The 22,656-nt window shown below is 40.8% G+C and overlaps 1 protein-coding gene across 3 annotated transcripts in view; it reads left to right on the top strand.

Moving 5' to 3' along the window:
- Positions 1 to 22,656, top strand: part of Nell2 (neural EGFL like 2) — a 298,553-nt gene that overhangs the window by 215,698 nt on the left and 60,199 nt on the right. For all 3 annotated transcript variants that reach the window (XM_055627188.1, XM_055627186.1, XM_055627187.1), the window contains exons 15-16: positions 1,943 to 2,065; positions 4,676 to 4,771. In XM_055627188.1, the coding sequence (XP_055483163.1) occupies positions 1,943 to 2,065; positions 4,676 to 4,771 (219 nt within the window). The remainder of the gene's footprint in view (positions 1 to 1,942; positions 2,066 to 4,675; positions 4,772 to 22,656) is intronic.

Here is a 22,656-nt window from a genome sequence, read left to right on the forward strand (position 1 = left end):
TGTAAGGCTGGCTAGCAGGCATTCTACCATGATCTCTAAGGCTGGCTGGCATTTTCTAGGAGAACCTGAGGAGAAGGCACTTTAGGCACTGCCAGTTGTATGCGTAAAAGCGTGTTCAGAAACTGGAAACCCTGTCTCTGCCTTTGAGTTCCCCAGGAGCACACACGCTCCTGGCACAAGTCATGAGTAAGTGAGAAGAGAATAAGCCAGATTGTTTTGTTGGGTGATGATTTAACATCTGTAGAACATTACATTCTGGTGCTAAATGGATCCTGTTAGGCCTTTCCTCATCACAGTGACCATGGGCTAATGAAGAAGGTAAGGTGGACTGGGGTGAAAATGGTACTTAGCCTATCAGTAGCTCCTTTAAAGGGTGTACAGTTGTCCCCATACAGATTTGCAGATTAATTGAGATTGTTTTCAACCTGGCTGGGAAGAAAACTGATAACAGGCACAAATGTTACGGCATAGATCTTTTTTGTTTCAGTCCGAAGAATGCAAAGGAAGGTGGGGTGCCCATTCTAGTCCCTCTGACATTTTTTATGAAGGCCTAAGTGCAAGGAGTCTGTGTAACCATGGAGTTTTCCTAAGCCATGTATGACGAGCATGGACACATACAGCTATGAGATGCTCTGATATTAGAGAACAATAGTGAGTTAGAATTTAGTATTTGAGTAATTTTGTTAAAAAACTTAAAATAACATTTATTGATGCAATTCTAAAGCATTAGTATTGATAAACTTGTGTTTCTCTAATGGATTATTGGCAATAGTTTCTAAAGCTTTTAATACTGGGCTACAGTTAAAATGATCATAACTGGGCCCCTTTTATTATGAGACATAAGATCACAGTGGAATGTTAATGCATACTTGAAAAATAAAACATGGGACAGTCTTTTAAGAGTTGCCTTAAATCACATAACGTACTCTCAACTGTATATGCCAAATGCAGAATTGTTGAAGTTACAACTAAGTTAATGTTAAAATTTCTGAGTACAGAGTTCTAAAATAAAAAGCTAACAGCTATGTGAAATAAACCCAGATAATAAGTAGTTTTGGTCCTAAGCTAATCTTTGTGCATGTCCTTAAATATTTTATTTCCTTCCCAATGTGATTTTGATATTTGATATCTCCTTCACCTTATATTTATTATTAATTTCAATATTTTTGATGAATACTGAAAGTTTGATCTTACCTAATGCCCTAGGGCTGTGGGCAAGATGTACTCACTGGAGCCACAATTGCCTCAGCCTCAGTATTGTGATCTGGTCTGCCCCTGTCATAGGAATGCTAAAGGGATCAAATAATTGAGGGCTTTGAAAAGCAGCAAGCTGCTCCTGGATAAAGGGAAGAGCATATTGGCTACACAACCAATCTTATGTACATTTGCACACATTAGACACATGTGTTAGGAAAGCAAATGTGTCGTATCAGATGGACACAGGACGCTTTCTCTGTGGACAGAGGACATTGAAGGTAGGATCTCCTGACAAGAGTACGTAAGAATCTTCATGATGGCAAGTGTGGCTACATATATGCTCTGTTGGCATCTAACGCCCAGAGCTTCAAGCCTGTCATCCTTCAGGCCAACACTTTTAGAATAAAAGGATTTCTCATTTTTGTTCTTATTTCCAATCACATATTATGAGGAACAGATAGATGGCAGACTTACTTTACAAGGATAACTCCCTAAATGTCAATCACAGAGGTTACACAGCTGACTTTGGCATCATTTCTGAGAACATCTGTTCTATCCTGCCACTGTCCTTCAGTGGTAGCACATAAAACCTCAAGATTTGAAATGCTCCAAGGTTGCCATTGGTTTCTGGTTTGCCACATGTATGTTGGGAAGAACTGCTGTGTAATCACAGAGGCTGGTGTATTTAAAGTGTGGTATCTTTGAAAACTACCTTCGAATAACAGAACTGTATTCTGCATTTCAGAACATGATGAGTGTGCCACAAATCAACACAATTGTGATGAAAATGCTTTATGCTTTAACACTGTTGGAGGACACAACTGCATCTGCAAGCCTGGCTACACTGGGAACGGAACCACGTGCAAAGGTAGGCTGCTTCTGTGGTGACTCCTCTGCCTCACACAGAGCCATGCATCTCCTTTCTTCTGTCCCTTTGCCTCCCTCTTCTGTACCTCAAGGACCCTGCGTAGCCTGAGTGTTGCTGAGCATTGGTACATGGCTCATCACCTTCCCCTCAGCTTCTGCCGTCCTCCTTGGTCACTTCAGCAGTAAGTAGCCAGGCAGAGCAGCTCTTTTTGCCCTGATCTTCTGTGACTTTAGCCACAGCCATTTACAAAGCTGTCTTCCTCCACAAGCTACACCCACAGCCACATCCTGGACGTTTGTATCCTAAGCTGCAACAGCTTGGAAATCCTAAACCTTCTCACCCTGACTTCCCCTCCTTCTAATTTGCTCACTCTGCTTCTTCAGACCTTTAGCTTCTTTGAATCTTTCTTTTCATGCAGCTTACCACTGTCCCACCTGCTGGCGTTTTGTTTTGGGGCCCAAACATGAATGTGTCAGGTTTGCGATTTTCTGGAAGTAGGATCATCCGTGCGTAACACATGTCAATCCACCCTGAAACACCACCGATTTCCTATACTCTCTTTCTTGAGTACATATCACTGTGGGATTAATATTTCCTATGCACAACAGCTCTGTGTGTCTTGTAGTTTCTCATGTTAGCTCCCAGTGCCAGTTGACAAAAACTCTAAATGTCTATCTCAGATTTTAGTTTCCATCTCTGGACATTCCAGCTATAGTTCATTGCCATCACCTTACATTCTTCCAGGCCTTATTCATCAGGTAAGCTTATGCCCTTCTTCTTATGGGAAATGAAGACCCACTAAATGAAAATACCAAATCCCATAGGATAGAGTTCATATTCTTTGTATCAATTGATTTATATAAATTAGACATTTCAAGCTCCAAAGCTTCTTTCCTCTCAAATATACGCTGTCCTTTTACCTTGGCATTTGGTAGAGTAGACTTACTGTGGTCACATGTTTGTGAGAAGGAAGGAGCAGGGTCCAGGCCAGGTAGTGGTTCCCACTCAGGTCACAGACACACATAATGGGATGTATTGGTATTTAACACTTGATGGATCTGCATGTAGCCAAACATAAAGAAGGTCCACTCATTCTGGAGGAAAAAAATAGCACAAGCATTTGCTTGAAAAAAAAAATAACTAAACTCGTAGAATTTCTTTCAAAGCATCTATCCAGTTTGGAGGTGTTTCTTTCTCTTATTTCTGCATGATACTAAGTAGCTGAGGAGATCATGAGCTGATGCAGATCTCAAGTGGTAACACTCGCATTTGGTGGAGAAACACTTCTAAGAAACTTAACCTCCCCCCCACCCCCGGTGTTAGGACTACAGGCTGAGCAAAGACTTTCACCTTCTATTGAGGACAGGAAAGGAGTTAGACATACAAGTGTCATTGGGCTCTAAGTCATTGTGTTCGATGCTGTCAGCAATGGGCTTGAAAATCACTCTAAGGGAAGTGTGAACATGCTCCAGTGAAGACATCTGTTATTATTCATGATGTTTAAGTTCCAAATGCATTTGCAAATCCTTGGTGGATTAGGGTTCTATTTTGTTTTGGTTTGGTTTGTTTGTTCTTTTTCTTCTTTCTCCCCTCTTTCTGCATAAGATAGAGACAGGCTTAAGGCCTAAAATCAACACAATCTTAATGGCTTCGATTGACCCCAGAATTAAGAATTTCCCCATCTTATTGTAACCTTTAGAAAGCATAGCTATCTACCTCAATGAAACATATGTCTTCAACTAGATGAAACTTTGTGCCAGTGTCTGGAAAGAGCTGTTCACCCACAGACTTTTTAGGAGAGCCATCAGGCTGACCTTCAGGGGTCAGTGGATAAGCTGAGTTGGGAGGAGGAGCTCAGAATCTGACTCAGCCACAATGGTTCATTTTCCTCATTACTATTGTGTCTCTCTTCCTCACCTGTGTCAGAGGCAACCTTCCCCAAAGAGGGCACATTTTCAATGGTTCCTACCTCAGCCCTTTCCTACTCAGGGTAAAGCTTCTCCACAAACTCAGCTTTTCGTACATGAGGCATCACAGGGCCGCTGCTCTGACTTCTCGTTAGAGGTGAATGCTATTCTCTCAGAAGACCACCAGAGTGAGTGGTTCGTACAGTTGGGTGGTTCTACGTCAGCAGGGCAAGCTCAGACTTCTTGGAAGGATGAGACACTTCCCTGGTGTTTTAGCACTTTAACCAGCGGGAAGTTGCCCCAGCTCCTTGGGGCCCACTGTTCTCCATTTCCCCATCTCATTCTCTGAAGATTCGCTTCATCTAGAATGGCTGCCACTGTTTACTGTTTATGTTCAAGTGTGATGTTACAATGGACTATAATAGAGATTGCGGTGCTCTTCACACAGTGTAGGGTTGCTGTGTTTTGTTATGTTTCAGGCAACCTATTTTACTATTAGAAACAGTTTCCAAACTCGCACTGAGTTTCCTTCATGTGCAGAAAAGACTTACACAATATAATTGTATCTTTGAGCATTTGATGTCACATCTGCAAGGGAATAAGGGAAAGCTGGGTGTAAAGATTACACTGTGGCTTACGACGTGCTGACAACTTGCGTCTGGTGCTGTTTGTCTGATTTATTCGTGTATTTCGATTATTGCAGCTTTCTGCAGAGATGGCTGTAGAAATGGAGGTGCCTGCATTGCTGCCAACGTGTGTGCATGCCCACAAGGTTTCACTGGACCCAGCTGTGAGACAGGTACGACCATCATTTCCGTCTACTAAGTGGCTATTTACCCTGATACATGAAATTACTCACGAGGAAAATAACGCTGCAGCTTCCAAGTAGCTTCTCAAACCATGGCATTATTAATCAGAAAGTGCTGGGGTGAGGGGGATAGAGAAGCCTCAGTGACACATGGTCACTGGGTGATTCCGGAAAGTCATTCTGGGGAGGTTTTGCAGCTATTATAATGAGATACATATTGAGCTTTTCCAGAAAGATTTGTGGCATTGCCCAAGGTTTTTCGAGTTAGCAATTCTGACTGACCATTCAGAGCACAGTGTTAGTAGAAACTGTGTCTACTTTAAAGCATAGAGGTCAGGGTTATGGCTGTGCCTGATCCTAGGATACACTGCAACCTGCATTTACCGTTGAGATACTAAAAAATGGCCCAGTTTCATTCATTGTTGTTTATTAGAAAATGTTCAAAACATATATTCTTAAATTATTCATTTAAGTGCTTACTGAATTTATTGTTTCTGGGAGAAACAAATGCTAGAAACCTCAAAATTCGTTTTCAGAACTATGTGCTGTGCCTGCCGCTTATGACACCAAAATAACAAGTCCTGTCAGGAGAAAAACACACTTGAGCAGTAAGACTGAAGTGTTCAGGTCCCAGTTGCAATAATGAGTGGTAGTTTGGTTGCTGTTAGTTAAGGAGTCTCATGACAGATGACCGCAGAATCTGCTTTGCCTCCCGAGAGAAATCTGCCGGTGGGGGCCACACTTGGATGCCACATTGCTTCTCATAACTCTTCCTGCAGGGCTTGTCCTGCGTGCTGGGCCTCTTTCACTTACAGTCATGTGAGTTAGTAGAAATACTGCCCAATCAGCATGTGAGGCTGAAAATGACCTGCTCTGCTTGGGAAGTGCACAGTTAGTACCAGATCTTCCTGGAGTATGCAGGCTGTTGTCACCAAGGTTGTGTCCTCCTCCGTCACCTGTTTCATCTGGGCCCATAAGTAATTGTTTTCAGTGCTCAGTAAATAATTGATTCAGATCTCCAGTGTGAAATCGTGACATTTTTATATGTAGGGTTCTTTTAAAGGCATCATTTCCTACATTTGAATCCACCAAATACATTTTGTATATGAGTCAAGCTGGTTAACTATCTAAATATGCAGATTTTGAGCAATCAATTACCACAGAATTTACTGGATAAAAATCAATAACCACTGATGCAGAGGTTCTCCAAAATTTCTACTCTCCAATACATATTTCTCCACCACTGTTCCCAGACTGTGAACCTCTGTACTTCAGCATTTTGGTGACCAGATTTTCAGGAAATGACACTTTGTGTTGGTTTGGGTTAGAAGTCTAAGTACTGGCTTTTTTTTAGACCTTTTGAGTGATGTGAGGACAGTAGTCTAGAACTTTGGTGAATAATGGTCATGTCCAGTCCTGCATACCATCCATCTAATTAAAAGTCACATGGTAAGATTGAACAAGTCTGTAATGGCACTATATTAATTTAGCAATGACGTATTCAATACTGAAATAAAAATAGCCACCAGAATATTTAGCTCACTTCAATTATCCCTGAACATTGAGTCTATATGCAGACAGGCCCAGAGTGACTCTAAGCAGCTCTGTGCAGTTGCCAATGACTCTGAGCATAGACAGACTGGGAGCTAGTCCTATGGCTTGCCTGTGACCTTAACTTTCTATACCTCACCTCAATCGTTCCAGTTTTCCTCTGAGGTAGCTATAATCTACATTAGAGTTGTTTTTTTTTTTTAAGTTTGGTTTCAAGTAATTTAATTTTTCATATCCCTAAATCAGTTGCCAGTTGTAAGATGCTTCTTGTTTCAGATTCTTGCTTTTTAAGCAGCATCCACAGGTATCTTAGGAACCTGAACTGAACATATTATTCCTAAGTAGATGAGGCTCCATTCCTTTCCATCTTGGCTGCTTCTGTAGTACGTGAGGGTTCTCCTCCGGTCTCCACTGAACATCAGAACACAGACATCATCATAACCCCACTATATTGTATTCTCCATTAGTGATGTGATATTTTATTGCACCCTTATGATAAAGGGCATATTTTCTTATTTTATCTTCTATAAAGGTCCTTCGAAGTGTTGACTCATTCTTTGTCTCCTCACCTTATTTTAATATGTAGATATGTAACTCCCCAGTCACAGGGAATATCTAGTTCACTTTCATATATTTAACTATAGTATAAGGTCCACATCTTGGTAAATATTTCATAAATCAATGTGTAAATGAATTATCAATTAAGTGATGAAGGAAATGGTATACTAACTTCTGTGGGGGATCATTTATCATGTTAGTTTAAAGGGGTGCTCAGGATCACCTGTCTGGTTCTGATATGGCAGGTGAGACATTAAGGCACAGCTTCTTACTGTAGATCCGTGTTACGATCTAGAACTCATCCCTAGGCTGTTGTTTTCTTCATCCCTTCTTTTTTTCTTACACCGTGTTGCCTGCTCCAGAATTTAGTGTCACACCTTTCATCAGAGCTCTGCTTTTACTTTGCTGACACCTTCAACTGCACGCTGATTCTATTATCTTTAATGATGATTGTGGGAATTTTTATTTTCAAGGTAAGGAAAGCATCCAGATGGTGGTGTTTTCCAAGGGCAGATGTGGCTGAGCTTTAGCCTGATGGAGCTGGATGCATGGAAAGCTTAGGAAGGTGATTGGCCTGTGGGCCAAATGGCTATGTACTGTATTGAGCCTCAGAGTGAGATGGAGCGAACAATTTCCAAGTTTACTCAGAAACAATCTTAGTGAGCAGAACATTTACCGATTCTTGTTATTCCTGTTGAGAAGGTTTCCCTAGCACCTTCTTCCCCCATTTGTTTAGCCTGCTTCTGAGTTGTGCCTCAGTAGAAATGGTGGAAGCGATTTACTAACTTCAAAAGGGAGTTATGTGTGTGTTCTTTATTGACCTAAATTAATTTTTCATAGACTTTTTAGCCACTGTACAAAATCATCCACATGAAGAGCATAACTTTGTTTTTAATTAAGCATCCAAATATTCTATGAGATGTTTGACTTGGATTTAGGAGGGTGATTATTTTTTGCATAACTCAGTTCACTGTGTTAGATATGTATATGCCAAGATTTAACAGCTCCATCGCTCTCATCTGTATTTATTGCTCATGGCAAAACCTCAGCAAACATGTGTCTAGTGATATGATTAATATGCAAAGCCATCTTATACGAAAAGTAAATCTTTCATAATGATTTAGCACATAACACTGAAAGATTTGACAGTCTCCTATAAGCAACTGCTTTCTTAGATTAAATTAAAATGTTTATAGTTGGAAAAGAGTTGATATCAAATGGCAAAATACACACTAAAATATGAAAGAGGAGCTCATATGTTTTAGTGATAAATGGCTTCCCTACTCCTATGTGTAAAATGTTGAGTTTCTTAGCCACCGATAAGAGCATGAGATGAAATTTTAGTCATCCTTAGTGAGCAGGTAAATAGACCTAAGTTTAAGTTCCATTAACTTTGTAGTTTCAAACTGAAGAAATGATGCAAGAAGCATATGACTGTCAACTTACTTAAAAAATAACTTCAAATAGATTGTTATATTAAATTGAATTAACAATTATCGATCTAGTACTGGGTAGATAGTAAAAATCTGTTTAGTAAATAATAAATGTTCTGATAGAAATGTGTATAGCAAGCATTGTTGATGTGATGATCAGTAATAAGGTTGAATTTCCTCATTTTCATCATAAAAGCATATTTTTATAATATTCTAGAGATCAAATGAAATGGGCAAGGCAGCATAGTGTCTAAGATTGGACAGGTGCTAGTCGGGTGATCTTTGATATGATTGCTGAGGCTTCGGAGAGCCCAGGAGTTATCCTGATGTGCAGGAGTGTGCCCGGGAAAGGTAACAGTGAAGCTCACTTTGCTCATTTATTCACAAACGAGCTTTGGTATAGTTTTATTGCTATTTAGGAGTTTTAAATATTTGACTCAGGAATTTGCAGCCTTTAAAAATTTAGTTCAAATGGCAATCTTTAAACTTAATCTTTATGAAAATGTAAGCCTTGTTCTGTCTCCTTACCATAGGTAAATTAGGCTTAGTGTTGCAGGTCTGTAACCCAGGGCTTGAGAGGCTGAGGCAGAGGGCTAACATGAGTTTGAGCTTCCTCACGAGTACCAATTGACTCCTGGCTACGTAACAAAACTCTTCCAAAATAACCCCCCAAAGTAGTTCCCAGTGTCCAACTTCAAAGTCATGCTTCCAAGTCTTTCCAATTAATTGGAAAGATCCTGCTCCCTCTCTCCCAGTCTCAGCCATGTATAATAGATAACAAGTATGATGGGACATTTTTCACATTCTTACTTTAAGGCCTGCCTAATTAGCACGAGAAATGAGGACACACCATGAAGCTAATTCAAGGGAAAAACCACTTTAGAGCTGGTAGAAACCAGGTTTCTAAGAAAATAGGCCAAGTGGAGGTCTTTGAGAATTTCAAAAGATTTTCGCTTTTATTTATAAAATGCTAATTTTTAAAAATGTTTTTATTGATTCTTTGGGAATTTCACACTATTTATTTGATTATATATTTTCCTTCCCTCAACCCATTTCAAATCCTCCCTATTCACCCAATTTCTTGCTCTTTCTCTCTCTTAACACAAAACCAATTCACCCAAACAAAACAAAACAAATAAACCTAAAACAAGGGGTCTGGTTGCATTGGCCAACTGCTCCTGGAAATGGGGCCTGTCCTGGAGTGCAGTTGCTTTACCCAGTACAGCTCCATAGAAGGAACCTTACCCTTCCCAGGGGCTATGAATTGCAAATGGGTTCTTGGGTAGGGCAACTTTGTGCCCACCTCCCCTTCTCGAGCTTGAATCTGGTCTGGCTTCTGCTTGTGCAGGCCCTGCGTATGCCGCCACTGTCTGTGTCAGCTCATCCGTGCAGCTGCACTGTTAGGTCTGAAACAACTGTCTCCTTGGAGTTGGCCTCGACCTCTGGGGCTGAGAGTTTCTAAGTGGCTAAGGGAACGTTTTCTTGGAGATGGAAGTTTTAAAGGAAACAGCGTCACAGCTGAATAAACCCTTGTTGTTTGGTTATTGAGTGGAAAATGGAAGTGTGGTGTGTGGAAGGGATCCTTAAATATCTGAAGAGCTAAAAGTCACTGGATCAAAAGGAGAAGGAAAATCCCCATTCCAAGTAACAAATGTTCTGATTACAAGAACCTTGAATGCAAAGGGGTGGGCCAGCGGGATGGTTCAAGCAAAGCCGAGTGGCCAGATGCTATTGGACACTTAGAATGTCTGCATGGAGGTCAAATGGAACTTGGGAGTTCCTGGAAGTCTTAATGTCACATTCCTTCCTAGTGTCGCCAAGTGCTCGTCTAAGCACGCCACCCAGAAGCCTGTGTGGGTATGTCACTCTCATGCCCGTGTACAAATCCTCCCATAACTAGCTAACTGTGCGTGTAGACTGGGGCAAACCACACAGCTCTTATGTGTCTTGATTTTCCTTCTTGTAAAAGGAATAGCAATGATGATTCTCTTTCTAATGTGCAGTTAATGACTGAGTGCATTGACAGTTACAGCAATTGTGCAGCAAGTGTCCACTGCTGCACTCCTTCGTACACTCTGTTTTATGGGGGTCTTTAGCCTCTCCCTCCCTTCTACCACCCTAAGGTAAGAGAGGGACGGTTAGTGGGGAGAGGGGGCACAGACCCCTTTACTTCTCCCCACTGTTTAGGGTTGAGGGGCTCTTTGGGGGATACTCCAATCTCTGTCCACTGCAAGCACAGCTTCTCTCAATCTGTACAAGCAGCCGCTCTGTCTGCCTCAGGTCTCTCCAAACTGCCACAAGCCCCATTCTCTCTCTTTCTTTCTCTCTCTTTCTCTCTCTCAGATGTCCTATATATCCTCCTGAAAGTCCTAGGCCACACCCCTCTCCATGCTGCACAAGGCATGCTGGCAAAGATCACGCCCTACAGGAGGCAATTATCAGCTGTGGACAAACTAAAGCCCAAACTAAAATCCCACAGTTGGGATTAAAACAAAGACATATTGACGTAACCTAACTGTTTTAAAAGAAACCAAAACTTCCATTTCAGTTTACTGGTACTAAGATGTTACCTCTAGTCCCTCTAATGACTAACGCTACAGCCGTTGCTCGCAGCTGGGGACGCTGAGTTTCAAACAGACCGGTACTTTGCTTTGGTCTTTATGTGTCCAATGGAGCAGGGAAGTAGGAAGCCTGTCCAAGGTGCTCCTGCTGCACCACAAGACGGCAAACTGCCTTCACAATAGTGGCTAACATTGTGGAATGTATGTGCCAATTTCTCTATATTTAGCAGTCATTAAGCCCCTGCACACACACACAGCATGGCTGGAAGTTTGTGAAGACGCAGGAAGTAAATAGTTTCTTTCTTTGAAGCTTTGTGCTACAGCTGTCTGACCGTGCAGGGGAGCATTGTATCCGGAAGACAGGGAGAGAGCAGGCGGCTCCAGAACAGTACTAATACCTTTGAAGTGACTGTTCACGACACGTTTTGTCTGTCATCGTAACTCTGGAGGAAATGGCTGTCAGAGAGTTAGCGAGCTGTGATCTCAGCAGTCCTCGCTCACAGGGAACTTCAGGATGGACTCCTGCTGCTGGGGCCAGGGAGGCAAGCTCATGGCTGATTAAATGTGTGGAGAGCAAGCTCCCAAGTGCTTTCCATGCCAGTTTCTCAGTGTCTATGTGTGAACGTAAGGCTAAGGCTGAGTAACAATGAAGTTTGACTTGAACTTCAATCAAAACGGGAACAAAGTAAGTAAAGGAACTCTGGTCCTGGTCTTTTCAGACTCCAGTGTGTCCCTGGGTAGGAAAGGTCTCTTTACTTGGTAGTGCAAGACACTCTCACACTTACGGAAGATTTTTCTTCAGATTTTAAATGGCTCAGCTACAGTCTTAAAGACAACCTATTTTTTTCTCCTTTTTGTAAACAGCCACTTAATTTTTACTGTTGGCTACTTTGAAAAATAATTAATTCAATGAAAGTAAAATGATTAATTATACCTAGGATTTTTACCCAAAGATCAATTAATTGACCTTGTAAAAACAATGTTTATTATTATTATTATAGTCGTAACCACTAGTAGTAAAATTAGATAAGTCAAAACCCTGTGACTAGTCCTTAGTAAGCAAGAATTAAGAGAGCAGTGTGTACTATAAGATGCTAAAGCCTTCACTCAGTGAACGAAGAGAAGAACGGTGTCCACAGAGCTTTTATTACAACTGGTAGAAAGTGGATCTTGTTACACACAAAACTGCACACTACACTGAAGAGAGCTAACACCAACTGCCTAGTTAACAGAATAAATAGCTACTGTTAGGTTATATGTGATTATAGTGGGGAAGGGTGCTAGATTTTATGTGTAATGAATACTCATAGAATTTAATAAAATCTTTAGGAGATCTACATTCCTGCAAGATGAACATGAAAGACATGGCCCTCAGTGCCCAGCACTTGCTCTAGTCATTTGCTTTAGACTGCCCCCTCCTTTGAATGTCTTACTATTCACGTATAACTTCTTGACAAATGTTACTGATGTTTGTATTTCTACAACATTGTATGTTATTATCCAACTGTCCTATTTGGCAGATTTTTCTATTCATTCTCACTTTTAGAAGCAAAAGCAAAAAAGGAAAAAAACTTGGTGAATTGCTCCAGGTCACACAGTTATCAAACTGAACAGCCAGGAATTCAGTGTAGGTCTGCATAAATCCAAAGCCTGCTTCCTTTCATCGAAGGAGCATGCACAGGACCATTTTTTTTGCATATTTATGGTATATAAGGTGATAATTTTATGCATTCTTAATGATAATGTTCACATCAGGGTAGTTAGGATGTTCCTCTCCTCAAACATTTATGAATTCTGCTGTCGGAAAGCTTCAGACTCTCTGAGTAGACGGTGGCTACCTGACAGTGCTGTGGAATCAAGGCCTCCCACCTAGCTGCCTTGCGGCACCTGTTATCTGACTCCCTATCTTTCCAGCCTCTGGCATCCATCTACCTCCATGAAATCAACCTGTTGAGCTTTCACATGTGATGGGAACATATAACATTTGTGTTCTCTGCCTGGCTCACTTACATAGGTATCTTCTTCCTGCTGTGGTCCGTCTGATTGGCTTTTGTCTTTCTCTCATAGCACAAATGTGGGAATTGTTCAAGATTTCACACTTGATCATGCTGTTTGTCTCCAAACACTATTGGCTTTCTTGAACTGAATTACCCTCCAGTCCTCAGAAGGCCTCATCCTATGTCATGGTTTCTCCAAAGCTGATGTTCCTGTTCCGAGGGGTTCATGTAATCTTCACTTTCTCAGCTTGCCCTGACCTCCTTGTCTCTTCTTTCCATTTGATGGTGATGTTTTTTTTGTTTGAAGGGAGGGCTCGTTTTTTTATGGTTTTTTTAATACAGGTATAACTGTGTAGCCCAGGCTAGATGGGCTGATAATTCTTCTGCCTCTGTCTCCCAAGTGCTAAGGCATGTGCTGTGCAACCGGGCACTGACTGTTTTCCTTTCTTCACATAGCATCCTCAAAGCCCAAAGACTGCCTGTCTCTTTTCATTCCCTTCACTCCTCTTAAAGCAGCACGAATACACATAGTTGCAGTAGAATTTTAACCAAACTGTTGAGAATGATGGAGAAGACTAAAGAAAAACAAAGCAGTGGGGAGGATTTTTTAAAAAATTACAGAAGCCAGGTTCTCTAAACATGTTTTGATGATTTCTTTTCCTAGAGTGAGAGGCCAATTTTCCATTAAGTTCTATCACTGAAACCAGATTTTCAGTTGTTGTCTGACTTGGCATCTAGCTCTGGCAGTGTGCTCACCAGGGAACACACTGCCCTAAAATTTACATCACAATATGTTTTGTTATTAATTTTTTCCCAAGCTTTGAAGTATATTTGCTCCTGCCCCCAAAGACCTGTCTGTTTACAGGATCAGTTCCCTCCAGCTGGCACAGATGCCACCTGAAAGACATCATTCTGTCGTTCTAGATTATTCTTGTCATTGCTGAAGTTGTATGCTTTCTTCACATCTCTTACCTTGAACCTTCAAACTTCCTATCTCTTTCTAGCTATCTATCTGTGTCACATCTGCCTTTATTGAGTATCTATCAATCAGTCCGTTAACTAATATCTATCCACACAGTAGTCTCTTTACTTCCCTCTGCCTCTAGAGATGAGAGAAGAAGCATAATCACTTTCCACACTCTGCCTTCCTCAACCAAGACCCTTCCTCTGTTCTGACACCTGTCAGTCCCCATTTTATGCAGTATTTACCTTGAAGCATCACTAAGATTTTCCTGATGCATCAGTTGGTCATTAATGAAAACCCCACATACTCCAACTGTGATTTAATTAGTTTGCATTCATTAACTCATTTTAATCACATCAGCCACCTTCTTAAATGTGTCTAATTATTTTCAGGGTCATTAAAAAAAAAACAAATGAAGCTGAGGCCTCATGTGGGTCCTCTAGTAAGGGAAATAGGGACTTCATTGGACATGGACTCTGTTGCCAGCTTTTTGATCACTTTCCCCTGGTGAGACTGCCTTGCCAGGCCACAGGGAAAGGGGATTCCTCCCTCAGCCCTGATGCAACTTGTTGAGGTGGGCTGGGTGGGGAAGGGAGCTGGGGAAAAGGAAGGATGGAGGGTGGGACTGGGATGGGAAGAAGAATGGGGCTACAACAAGGATGAAAAGTGAATAAAACAAATTTAAATAAATAAATAAATAAAAATTTTAAATGCCCAGTGCTTAGTAGTGGGATTAAGTAAGGAAGCAAGGTCACAGAGCAGGCATGTGCTAGACCTGAATATTTCTGCCTGGCCTTGGGCATGCCCTTGTATCTCCACTGTTGTGTCAGATCCCATGTGCTCTTCTGGGAGCCTCTACTTGATTTGTGCATGAAGCATTCTTACTTCCCTCTCAACACCTGCATCCCACCAATGCTATTCCCCTCTGTGTGACACTGTATATAGTCATAAAGGAGAGGGCATTACCTTAAACATTTATGGAGCCTGATTCAGTGCTGCAAGGGACTCAGTCTAGTAACTTATGCAATACTTTAAATAGCTAAAAATAAATAAATAGGGGTCTAATTTGATAATCACTGTCATGAAATTCATAAGCAGGCTACTTTAAGACTTTCTTTTGGGAAGGGTGAGCATTTAATACTTCCATCAGGACAAGCATGTGCACCTTTGATCTCAGGAGACAAACTCGGGCCATGTTAGGAGAAATGTATAATTGTGGCACTCAGAGGGACCTGAAGTACAGGGTACCATTCCTTCCAGCGATGTTGGTTCTAGTTAGAAGAAAGCACTGACAGAAAGAAGCAGGTGTTCTTAGCTGGCACGAGAGGTGGAAGCTGCTACACACACACACACACACACACACACACACACACACACAAGCAATTAATGATTCACAAAAATTGCTGTCACTGGATTCTGAGAGGTTTGCCTCCATATATATGTGCAAAAGGGAAAAATCTACACTTATGACGTGTGTTGCAGAGAGTAGATTATGAATTCTCATCCAGGAGTCAGGTGGCCATTGATTTGACTTAAAGAAGTAAGTGTAACAGACATATGTAAAATTCTAGCAGGAAAAGGTATCCTTCTCAGTAGGTGGAAACAAATGGGTGTTTTCAAGAATCAGAACGTCTCTCAGGTTTTCTGTTAGGGAAATTTAGACGAGGCATTCTAAAAGGAAATTTTGTTTTCCTTTGTTGGTTCAACTAAAATCAAGCTACTACCAAAGGGTGAGCTTAAAGCATGTATTTTTAGCACACATTGTTTCAGATTAGTGCCCTTTCTGTTTAGAAAGATCACTGAGGGCAAAGGCACCGTTCTTCTGTTTGGATGCTATAATGGAATGTTTTTGTGCTCAGACGTTTTGTCCATTTTAAAACTTGGTGCGCTAAGAGGCATGAACATGCTCAGAGTTGCTGAAATGTGTGCAGAGCAGCAACACTCAAGCAGGAGCCTTGGGGCCAGGGTGCTGCAGTTAGCGCTCAGCCCCTTCAGTCATGGACTATGTGATACTGGGCAAGCTGCTCCATGTTCCTTTATCTCTGCTTCCTCCGCTGGGTAATGGAGTTAGTTACAGGCTACTTATGGAGATGTAGTAAATGAACTAATTCAAGGAAAACACATAACACAGTGTCTGACACAAACTCAGCGCTAAATACGGTTTAAATGGTGGCAGTAAAGTCAGCTGAAAAGAGTTATAGACAGAAAGTTAATTTGATGTTCCCAGAGATCAGGAGTAAATGGGGAACCAGTACATCACAGGCAGTGTTTCTATCTGGGGTGGACCAGATAGTAATATGACTTATACAACACTGTGAATCTACAGTACACTGATGAATTGAAGTCTTAAAATATGGTTAAATGGCAACATACATCTCCTTCTCTTTCTCTCTTTCTCTGTGTGTGTGTCACACACATGCAAATGCACACATGCTTCCCCAAGGAAGCATACCTTCCAGACAGCATCCCAGGGATAGGTAAATACTTTTGGTAACCTCTCTGGTGCAAAGGAACATTTCTTTACAGATACTCTATCTTAGAAGTAAAGTGTGCCATTGACAGTGTGAAATGCCCAATGGATGGCAGCAAAGAGGTTGTTCTAGATGTAAAGTCCATCCATCACTACCAGATGTGCCTACTACCTGTGTTGCATTTAGCTCCATTGAGGTCAAACACTGATACACGAACACAAAGTTTAAGCCAACTCATAACACCATAGAATGTATTAATATCCATTCCTCCATTGAGGGACATCTGGGTTGTTTCCAGATTCTGGCTATTACAAATAAATCTGCTACGAAGATGGTTGAGCAAATGCCCTTGTTGTGTACTTGAACACAGATGTAGCCCACGGCAGCTCAGACTCTAAGTAGGTTCCCTAGTAAGGGGAACAGGGACTGACTTTGACATGAACACAGTGGCTGGCTCTTAGATCACCTCCCCCTAGGGAAGAGCAGCCTTACCAGGCCACAGAGGAAGACAATGCAGCCAGACCTGAGGAGACCTGATAGGCTAGGGCCAGATGGAAAGGGAGGAGGACCTCCCCTACCAGGGGATTGGGGAGGGGCATGGGAAGAAATGAGGGAGGGAGGGTGAGATGGTGAGGGAAAGAGGAAGGGGGCCACAGCTGGGATACAAAGTGAATAAACTGTAATTAATATAAAAAAAGCATGTATTTAAAATCCAAAGTTTCACTGAAGTATGGAAAAATCTAGGCAGTTAAGTTTTTAAGAATTTACTACATTGTAATTATTTGGGAATAAAATCTGTGCTCCCTCCACCCTAATTAAAACAGAATGATACTACATGACCCCACAATTCTGTGATTCTATGAATCATCATAAGCCAAGTCATCAGACATAGAAACAAAGACATAGAGTTTAATCCTTGTATGCTGGTGCATGTCTGAATTCTAGCCCTTGGCTGCCTCGGCAGTATGATCCTGATTGTCTAGGTCACTTTGGGTTACATGGGGAGTTTGAGACCAGTCTAAGCTACATTGGGAACAGCTCCAAATCAGAAAAGAAGGCACACCATTCCAAAATATTTTACCTTTATCAAGTGATGAAAATACAGATAAGACACAAAACACTGTGCATATCATAAATTGTGTAGTACATACACACCAACATACAGTTGGTGAGTCCTGAAGATTCCAAAGGTGAGTTATTTTAAGGTGCTCTTGTTCATCATCAGTAGTCCTAATAACTGTTTAGCCTCATTGCATTCCAACTAAACTAATTAAAGACTGTAAGTATCAATGTGTATCTCTTTACTTGGCATTGCATATGACCTTCTTAGGCCTTTTTATATGTCCGCTTTGCTTCCCTCACTCTTCTAGGTATGGAAAACACAGCACAGAAAAAAAAAACCCTGAGCGCCTATTCTCTCTCTCTCTCTCTCTCTCTCTCTATATATATATATATATATATATATACACACACACACACACACATAAATATATATATTTAACGCTAACAAGTTTTAGAGCCAGATTTTTTTTTTATTTTGCCCTTTATTGCCTCCTGGGAGCTCTACTGTATTTTCTCTCTATGTATAGATGGATGATAATTTACTATGCTCTTCTATTAACAGACATTAATTCACATTCAGATTTTACTATTTCAAACCGGTGTAATGAGTATGATGAGTATGGCTTTGAAAATGTGGAAACATCCCTGTAAAGTCTCTTTTCTCAAGACGAATTGTGCAGTCAGTGTGTGAAACTGGGTACTCCAAGCCCCGCCAAAAGGATCCACCCAAATATATTTTTACCAATTGTGTGGATAAAGGGCAAGAATATTCTCAACTTTGAAGATGTCTCTTAATGAGAAGAACTGAATGAAAACAACTAAAACTATACTTGATCTCAGGAAAGTTTGGACAGACAAAGCCAGAAAGCACTCCAGCTGTATCAAACACTGCAGTGGTGATTAGGGGAAGACAGAGAGAGCTACGGGAGCCAAGAGTACTGCTTCACAGGCAGACATGGAGACTGCCCACACTGCATGGGACACTCTCCAGAGAACTACTTCATTCTAAACGCCTCATTAATATGACCCACTGTGCCATCTTTCCTTGCCCAGAGGCTTGGTAACTAAAGCAACAGCAATTGTCCCCAAGATTTATTGCCCTTTGCTCTCAGAAAGCAGAATGAAATAAACCTAAAAATATCACCCCTGGAGAGCACTGGAAAAGGAATCACAGAGAGATTAATTCTAAGAATGAAATCTTTTTTGCTTTAAAGGTAACTAGAAAACATGAATCAAATGTACTTTTCCTTCTAATTTTCCCCGAGAAACAACGATATAAATAAGGGCCAGCTATATCAGTCCACGTGGCCTCAGTTATATCAGTCCACGTGGCCTCAGCTATATCAGTCCACGTGGCCTATAAAACCAAAAGAGTTGGCTCTAAACCATGATGGAGTTGTTGGTGGCAAAACTGTCCCATAGTACAAAATACCAGCTTGCATGGCTGTTTTGTCAACAAGTCTTAAGGAAATTGTCGTCTTTTCTATGCCACTTTAGTACACACTGCTCTGCCATCAAGCATTTGTCCTGCTGAAAGATTGGTCTGACAAGCTATCTATCTGAGTGGGTTTACAGTGTTGGAAAGGGGAGCGTCTTTTTTTGTTTGTTTGTTTGTTTGTTTGAGTGTGAGATGTAGAAAGAGAGAAGAGAGACAAACTTTCAGTTGTTTAGCTCTTTCTGTAATCAGAACTAAATGGGCTACTGAAGTATATTACAGGTACATGACCTCTGTGGTCTGTTGGGAAAGACATCCTTAAAGGGTGACATTTGAGCCAAGGTCTCAAAAATGAGTCCCTTGTATTTTTGAACACATGAAGGGTTTTGAAGCACACTTAGGGGGCAGTTCATGTTTACTGGTGTTGTCTGTTTTTATAGTCCAGCTTCTCTATCAAATGGAGCTTGTATAAATTCAGGGAACAACATTCTAAATCTTGAGTATTTTCATTACTAGTTACATAAGGGAAATGCCTGGTAAGTAGTTCAGTTTACTTACATGTTTGCAGACTAGTTCATTAATGGCTGTCAGTCATTCTAAAACCCAGGACCTTGTAGTGATACAGAGGAGAACTGTTCTCATCAGTCGACATCTTGGGGGTTGGCTAAGCAACCTGCACACAAACAGTACATGGAGTAAAGTATTACTGTAAGCACTAAAATAGACTTGCTCTACCCGTCTCCTCCTATATTCTTTCTTTGCCTCTTTCTTCCATGGTAGAGTTCTACATCCGGCCGACTCCATCTTTCCACCAGAATTTCCTGGACACTTTTAGCGTGTCTGTGGACAACGCAGCCAGTGTGCTGTTTGTTCAGTTGCTCGCCCTCACCTCCTTCACTTCACCTCAGGTGCACAGTCCCATGATTTTAACCTTACCTCCTCTTCAGCCACAAATACGTCGCATCCAAGATCTCACTTTTCAACTTTCTACTCTTTTACCACCACTTCCATCCCATCTACTCTAGTGTCTTCACGCCATTACTTGCTTAACTTTATAGAAAATATTAACCCTTCGATTTAAAGAATAGGTTATCCTTTGATCCCTTGGTGTTCTGCAACTAGACTCACAATAACAAGACGCTGGCTGGGCTGTCAATATAAGTAAGCATCCCTTTGTGACCGCATTGTACTTTCTCACTCCCTCTCCATCCCTTGATTTGTTCAGAAAGGCCAGAGCCCTCACCAGGTGGAGCCCTTGCTATCCTCCCTCCCACCTCCCAGCAGCTGACCAAGAAGCATGCATCTCCTCTGCCTGACTACATCTCAAGTTTGTACAAATGGGCCTCAAAAGGCAGCAGACAGCTGTCATTCCCAGTGTTCCCTAGAGCCACTTCACACTCACTTCCATCTACTCAGACTCTGAACAACTCTCAAATCGACCCCTACCTTTACCTTGCTCTTTTTTAGAACCTTACTAACTAAAGATAGGAAATTAGCCCAGAAAATATTTGAGATGAGAATTGAAAAATCTAGTTGGTGTCTGTTTTTCTTTCTACAGCCTACCGAAAACTGCGTGCTATGGTAGTATGTTTATTTAACACAACTTTAAACTTTTGTTAAACTGGATTAGAAAGCACCTTGTTGCCAGGTATACTTTCTAGGCCCTGATTTGCCTTTCCTCCCTCTTTCCTGTCCCCACATGAGACTGTCCAGTATGTCTCCAAGATCACTGCATTCAGGTTAAGATCATATTTTCAATCATGATTTTGAATACACATTTATCATATTGTTGTCTATAAGGAGGAAAGTGGCTTTAAAGCATTTGAAAACCATAATTCTTACTTGAAAAAGAACCTGAATATTCATGAGTATATATTCCTAATGTGTTTGCAAGATAAGTAGTTGAAATGAGCCATTTAGTGACTCCTCTGGAGAAAAGTGTAAGTGCTGTGAGTTTCCCTGTGGTGAGTCCTTTATCAGCTGGGTGCTAATCGCCCATGTGCAAACAAGGAGAGGGGCACAGGCTCCACATTTTCATTCACGTGTTTATTTATTTTGGTTTTTTTGTGACTGAGCACAAAGTTGTGATCCTGCTGCTGCTGCTGCCTCCTTAGCAGTTCAACCACAGGCCTGCACCATGCTCCTAGCTTAGCTGTTTGTAAGCTTGTAAGCATGTATAGCAATAAGATCGTTATCGAATGCAGTGCCTCTTAATACAGCTCATTACAAACCTTTACGCATCGAATCTGACTCCAGTTACCAAATGGGCAGTGTAGAATGGAAGCCCAAATTGCCTTTTTGTTTTAAATTTCTAAAGAATGAAGAGTACTGATTTTTTCTATAATTACATACATGCAAGTAGCTGCCTATTAGTTACACTGTGGTAAGTACAAACTGAAGGCTTAAATACAGGTTTCAGTCCACAACTACAAAAAAAAATCGTATTTGTTTACTGAGAAATATGTACTTAGAAGCATGTAGGAATTAACTAAAATAGAAATAGAGTTCCTTACATAATTGCCTAAAGCACTAGAAAGTTGAAATGTAATTGCTTGCTGAAAATATTTATACTTTAAAATATTTGCTTCAAAATGATATTACCATGTAATTGTTCTACTACAGTAATCATTTTGCAGTCATATCCTCTTCTACACTGACTTTAAAATTACCACAGTAATTTTAAGGTTCAAACTCAAGTTCATTCTACTTTTAAGGGCATTTGAGAAGTGCACATTTGTTACATGAAGGAAAACAAAATACACGGCTCATTAGAAGAAAGGCACCCAAAGCCTCCTTATTGTGATTTTTTTAGGATTTAAAGCTAGTTCCCCAATTTCATTAATCCTAAACCTTCTGGTGTCACTTCCTATATTAGTGTATGAATAGGTCCAGATAAAATTTTATATTTTGTAAATGCCTAACTATTTTTAACACTAAAGCCAGTTTAAAGAGGTAAATGTTGTTGGTTCAAAATGAATTGGGGGAGGGGAAAGAATATGATCAAAATATATGTTATGGAAAAAATAATACAAATATAAACTGTTTTCATGTGGTTTTGGAGAAATATACATGTCATAATAATTTTTTCACACATTGTGATTACTCTACTATGAGTAATTTTGCACAATATTAAACAATATTCATGGAGTTTAATGCATATAACAGTCGCATCTTATTGGCTCACATCTAACTCACTGTGTATGATTTTTTAGTGTTGGCCATCCACAAGATATTGGCTATACCATGTACTTGGAAGGAGCAGTTTCTGTAGAACTTCAGGATTTAGAGGCCCAGGTCCATGAAAAGAGAAAGATGGGGAGCTGGGCGTCATAACTGGTCTGTCCTAATTCTGTGTCCCTTTGGTGTTTGTGCCAGATCTTGCAGATCTATGAAGCAAGGTGATAAGATATGCTGGCTTTCCCTCTCCCTCAGTGTTATCTTAAGAGGCACTACTCCCCCTTGAATGCATCACTGTGAAGTTCCACAAAATCGTGCCCTGTACTGATGAACACGTACTATCAAGATGATATAATACAGTTAGCAAGGCTATGTCAGAGTAGGGTCTTGAACTAAGACTATTAATATGAAGTGAGGACTGTCCATTCAATCTGAATTCTTGGGAAATTTTCTCTTTCAACACAGACCATCACAGCACATTTTAGTAACCAGTTCTTCTAATCCCAAGAACCTCTTCAAGAACTTGGTTTTGGTTCTGAAAAGCCTTGTGATCAGCTTAAATATATCACTCACCTCATAAATTAGTATTGCTATCAACACTGAATACAGGGTCACAGAACAATTGAACATTTGATAACATTTGTCCTTCTTCAGAAGTCCTTGAGAT

The sequence above is a fragment of the Psammomys obesus genome, unplaced genomic scaffold (assembly GCF_907164565.1).
Source record: "Psammomys obesus unplaced genomic scaffold, mPsaObe1.curated_primary_1811, whole genome shotgun sequence".
Lineage (NCBI taxonomy): Eukaryota > Metazoa > Chordata > Mammalia > Rodentia > Muridae > Psammomys > Psammomys obesus.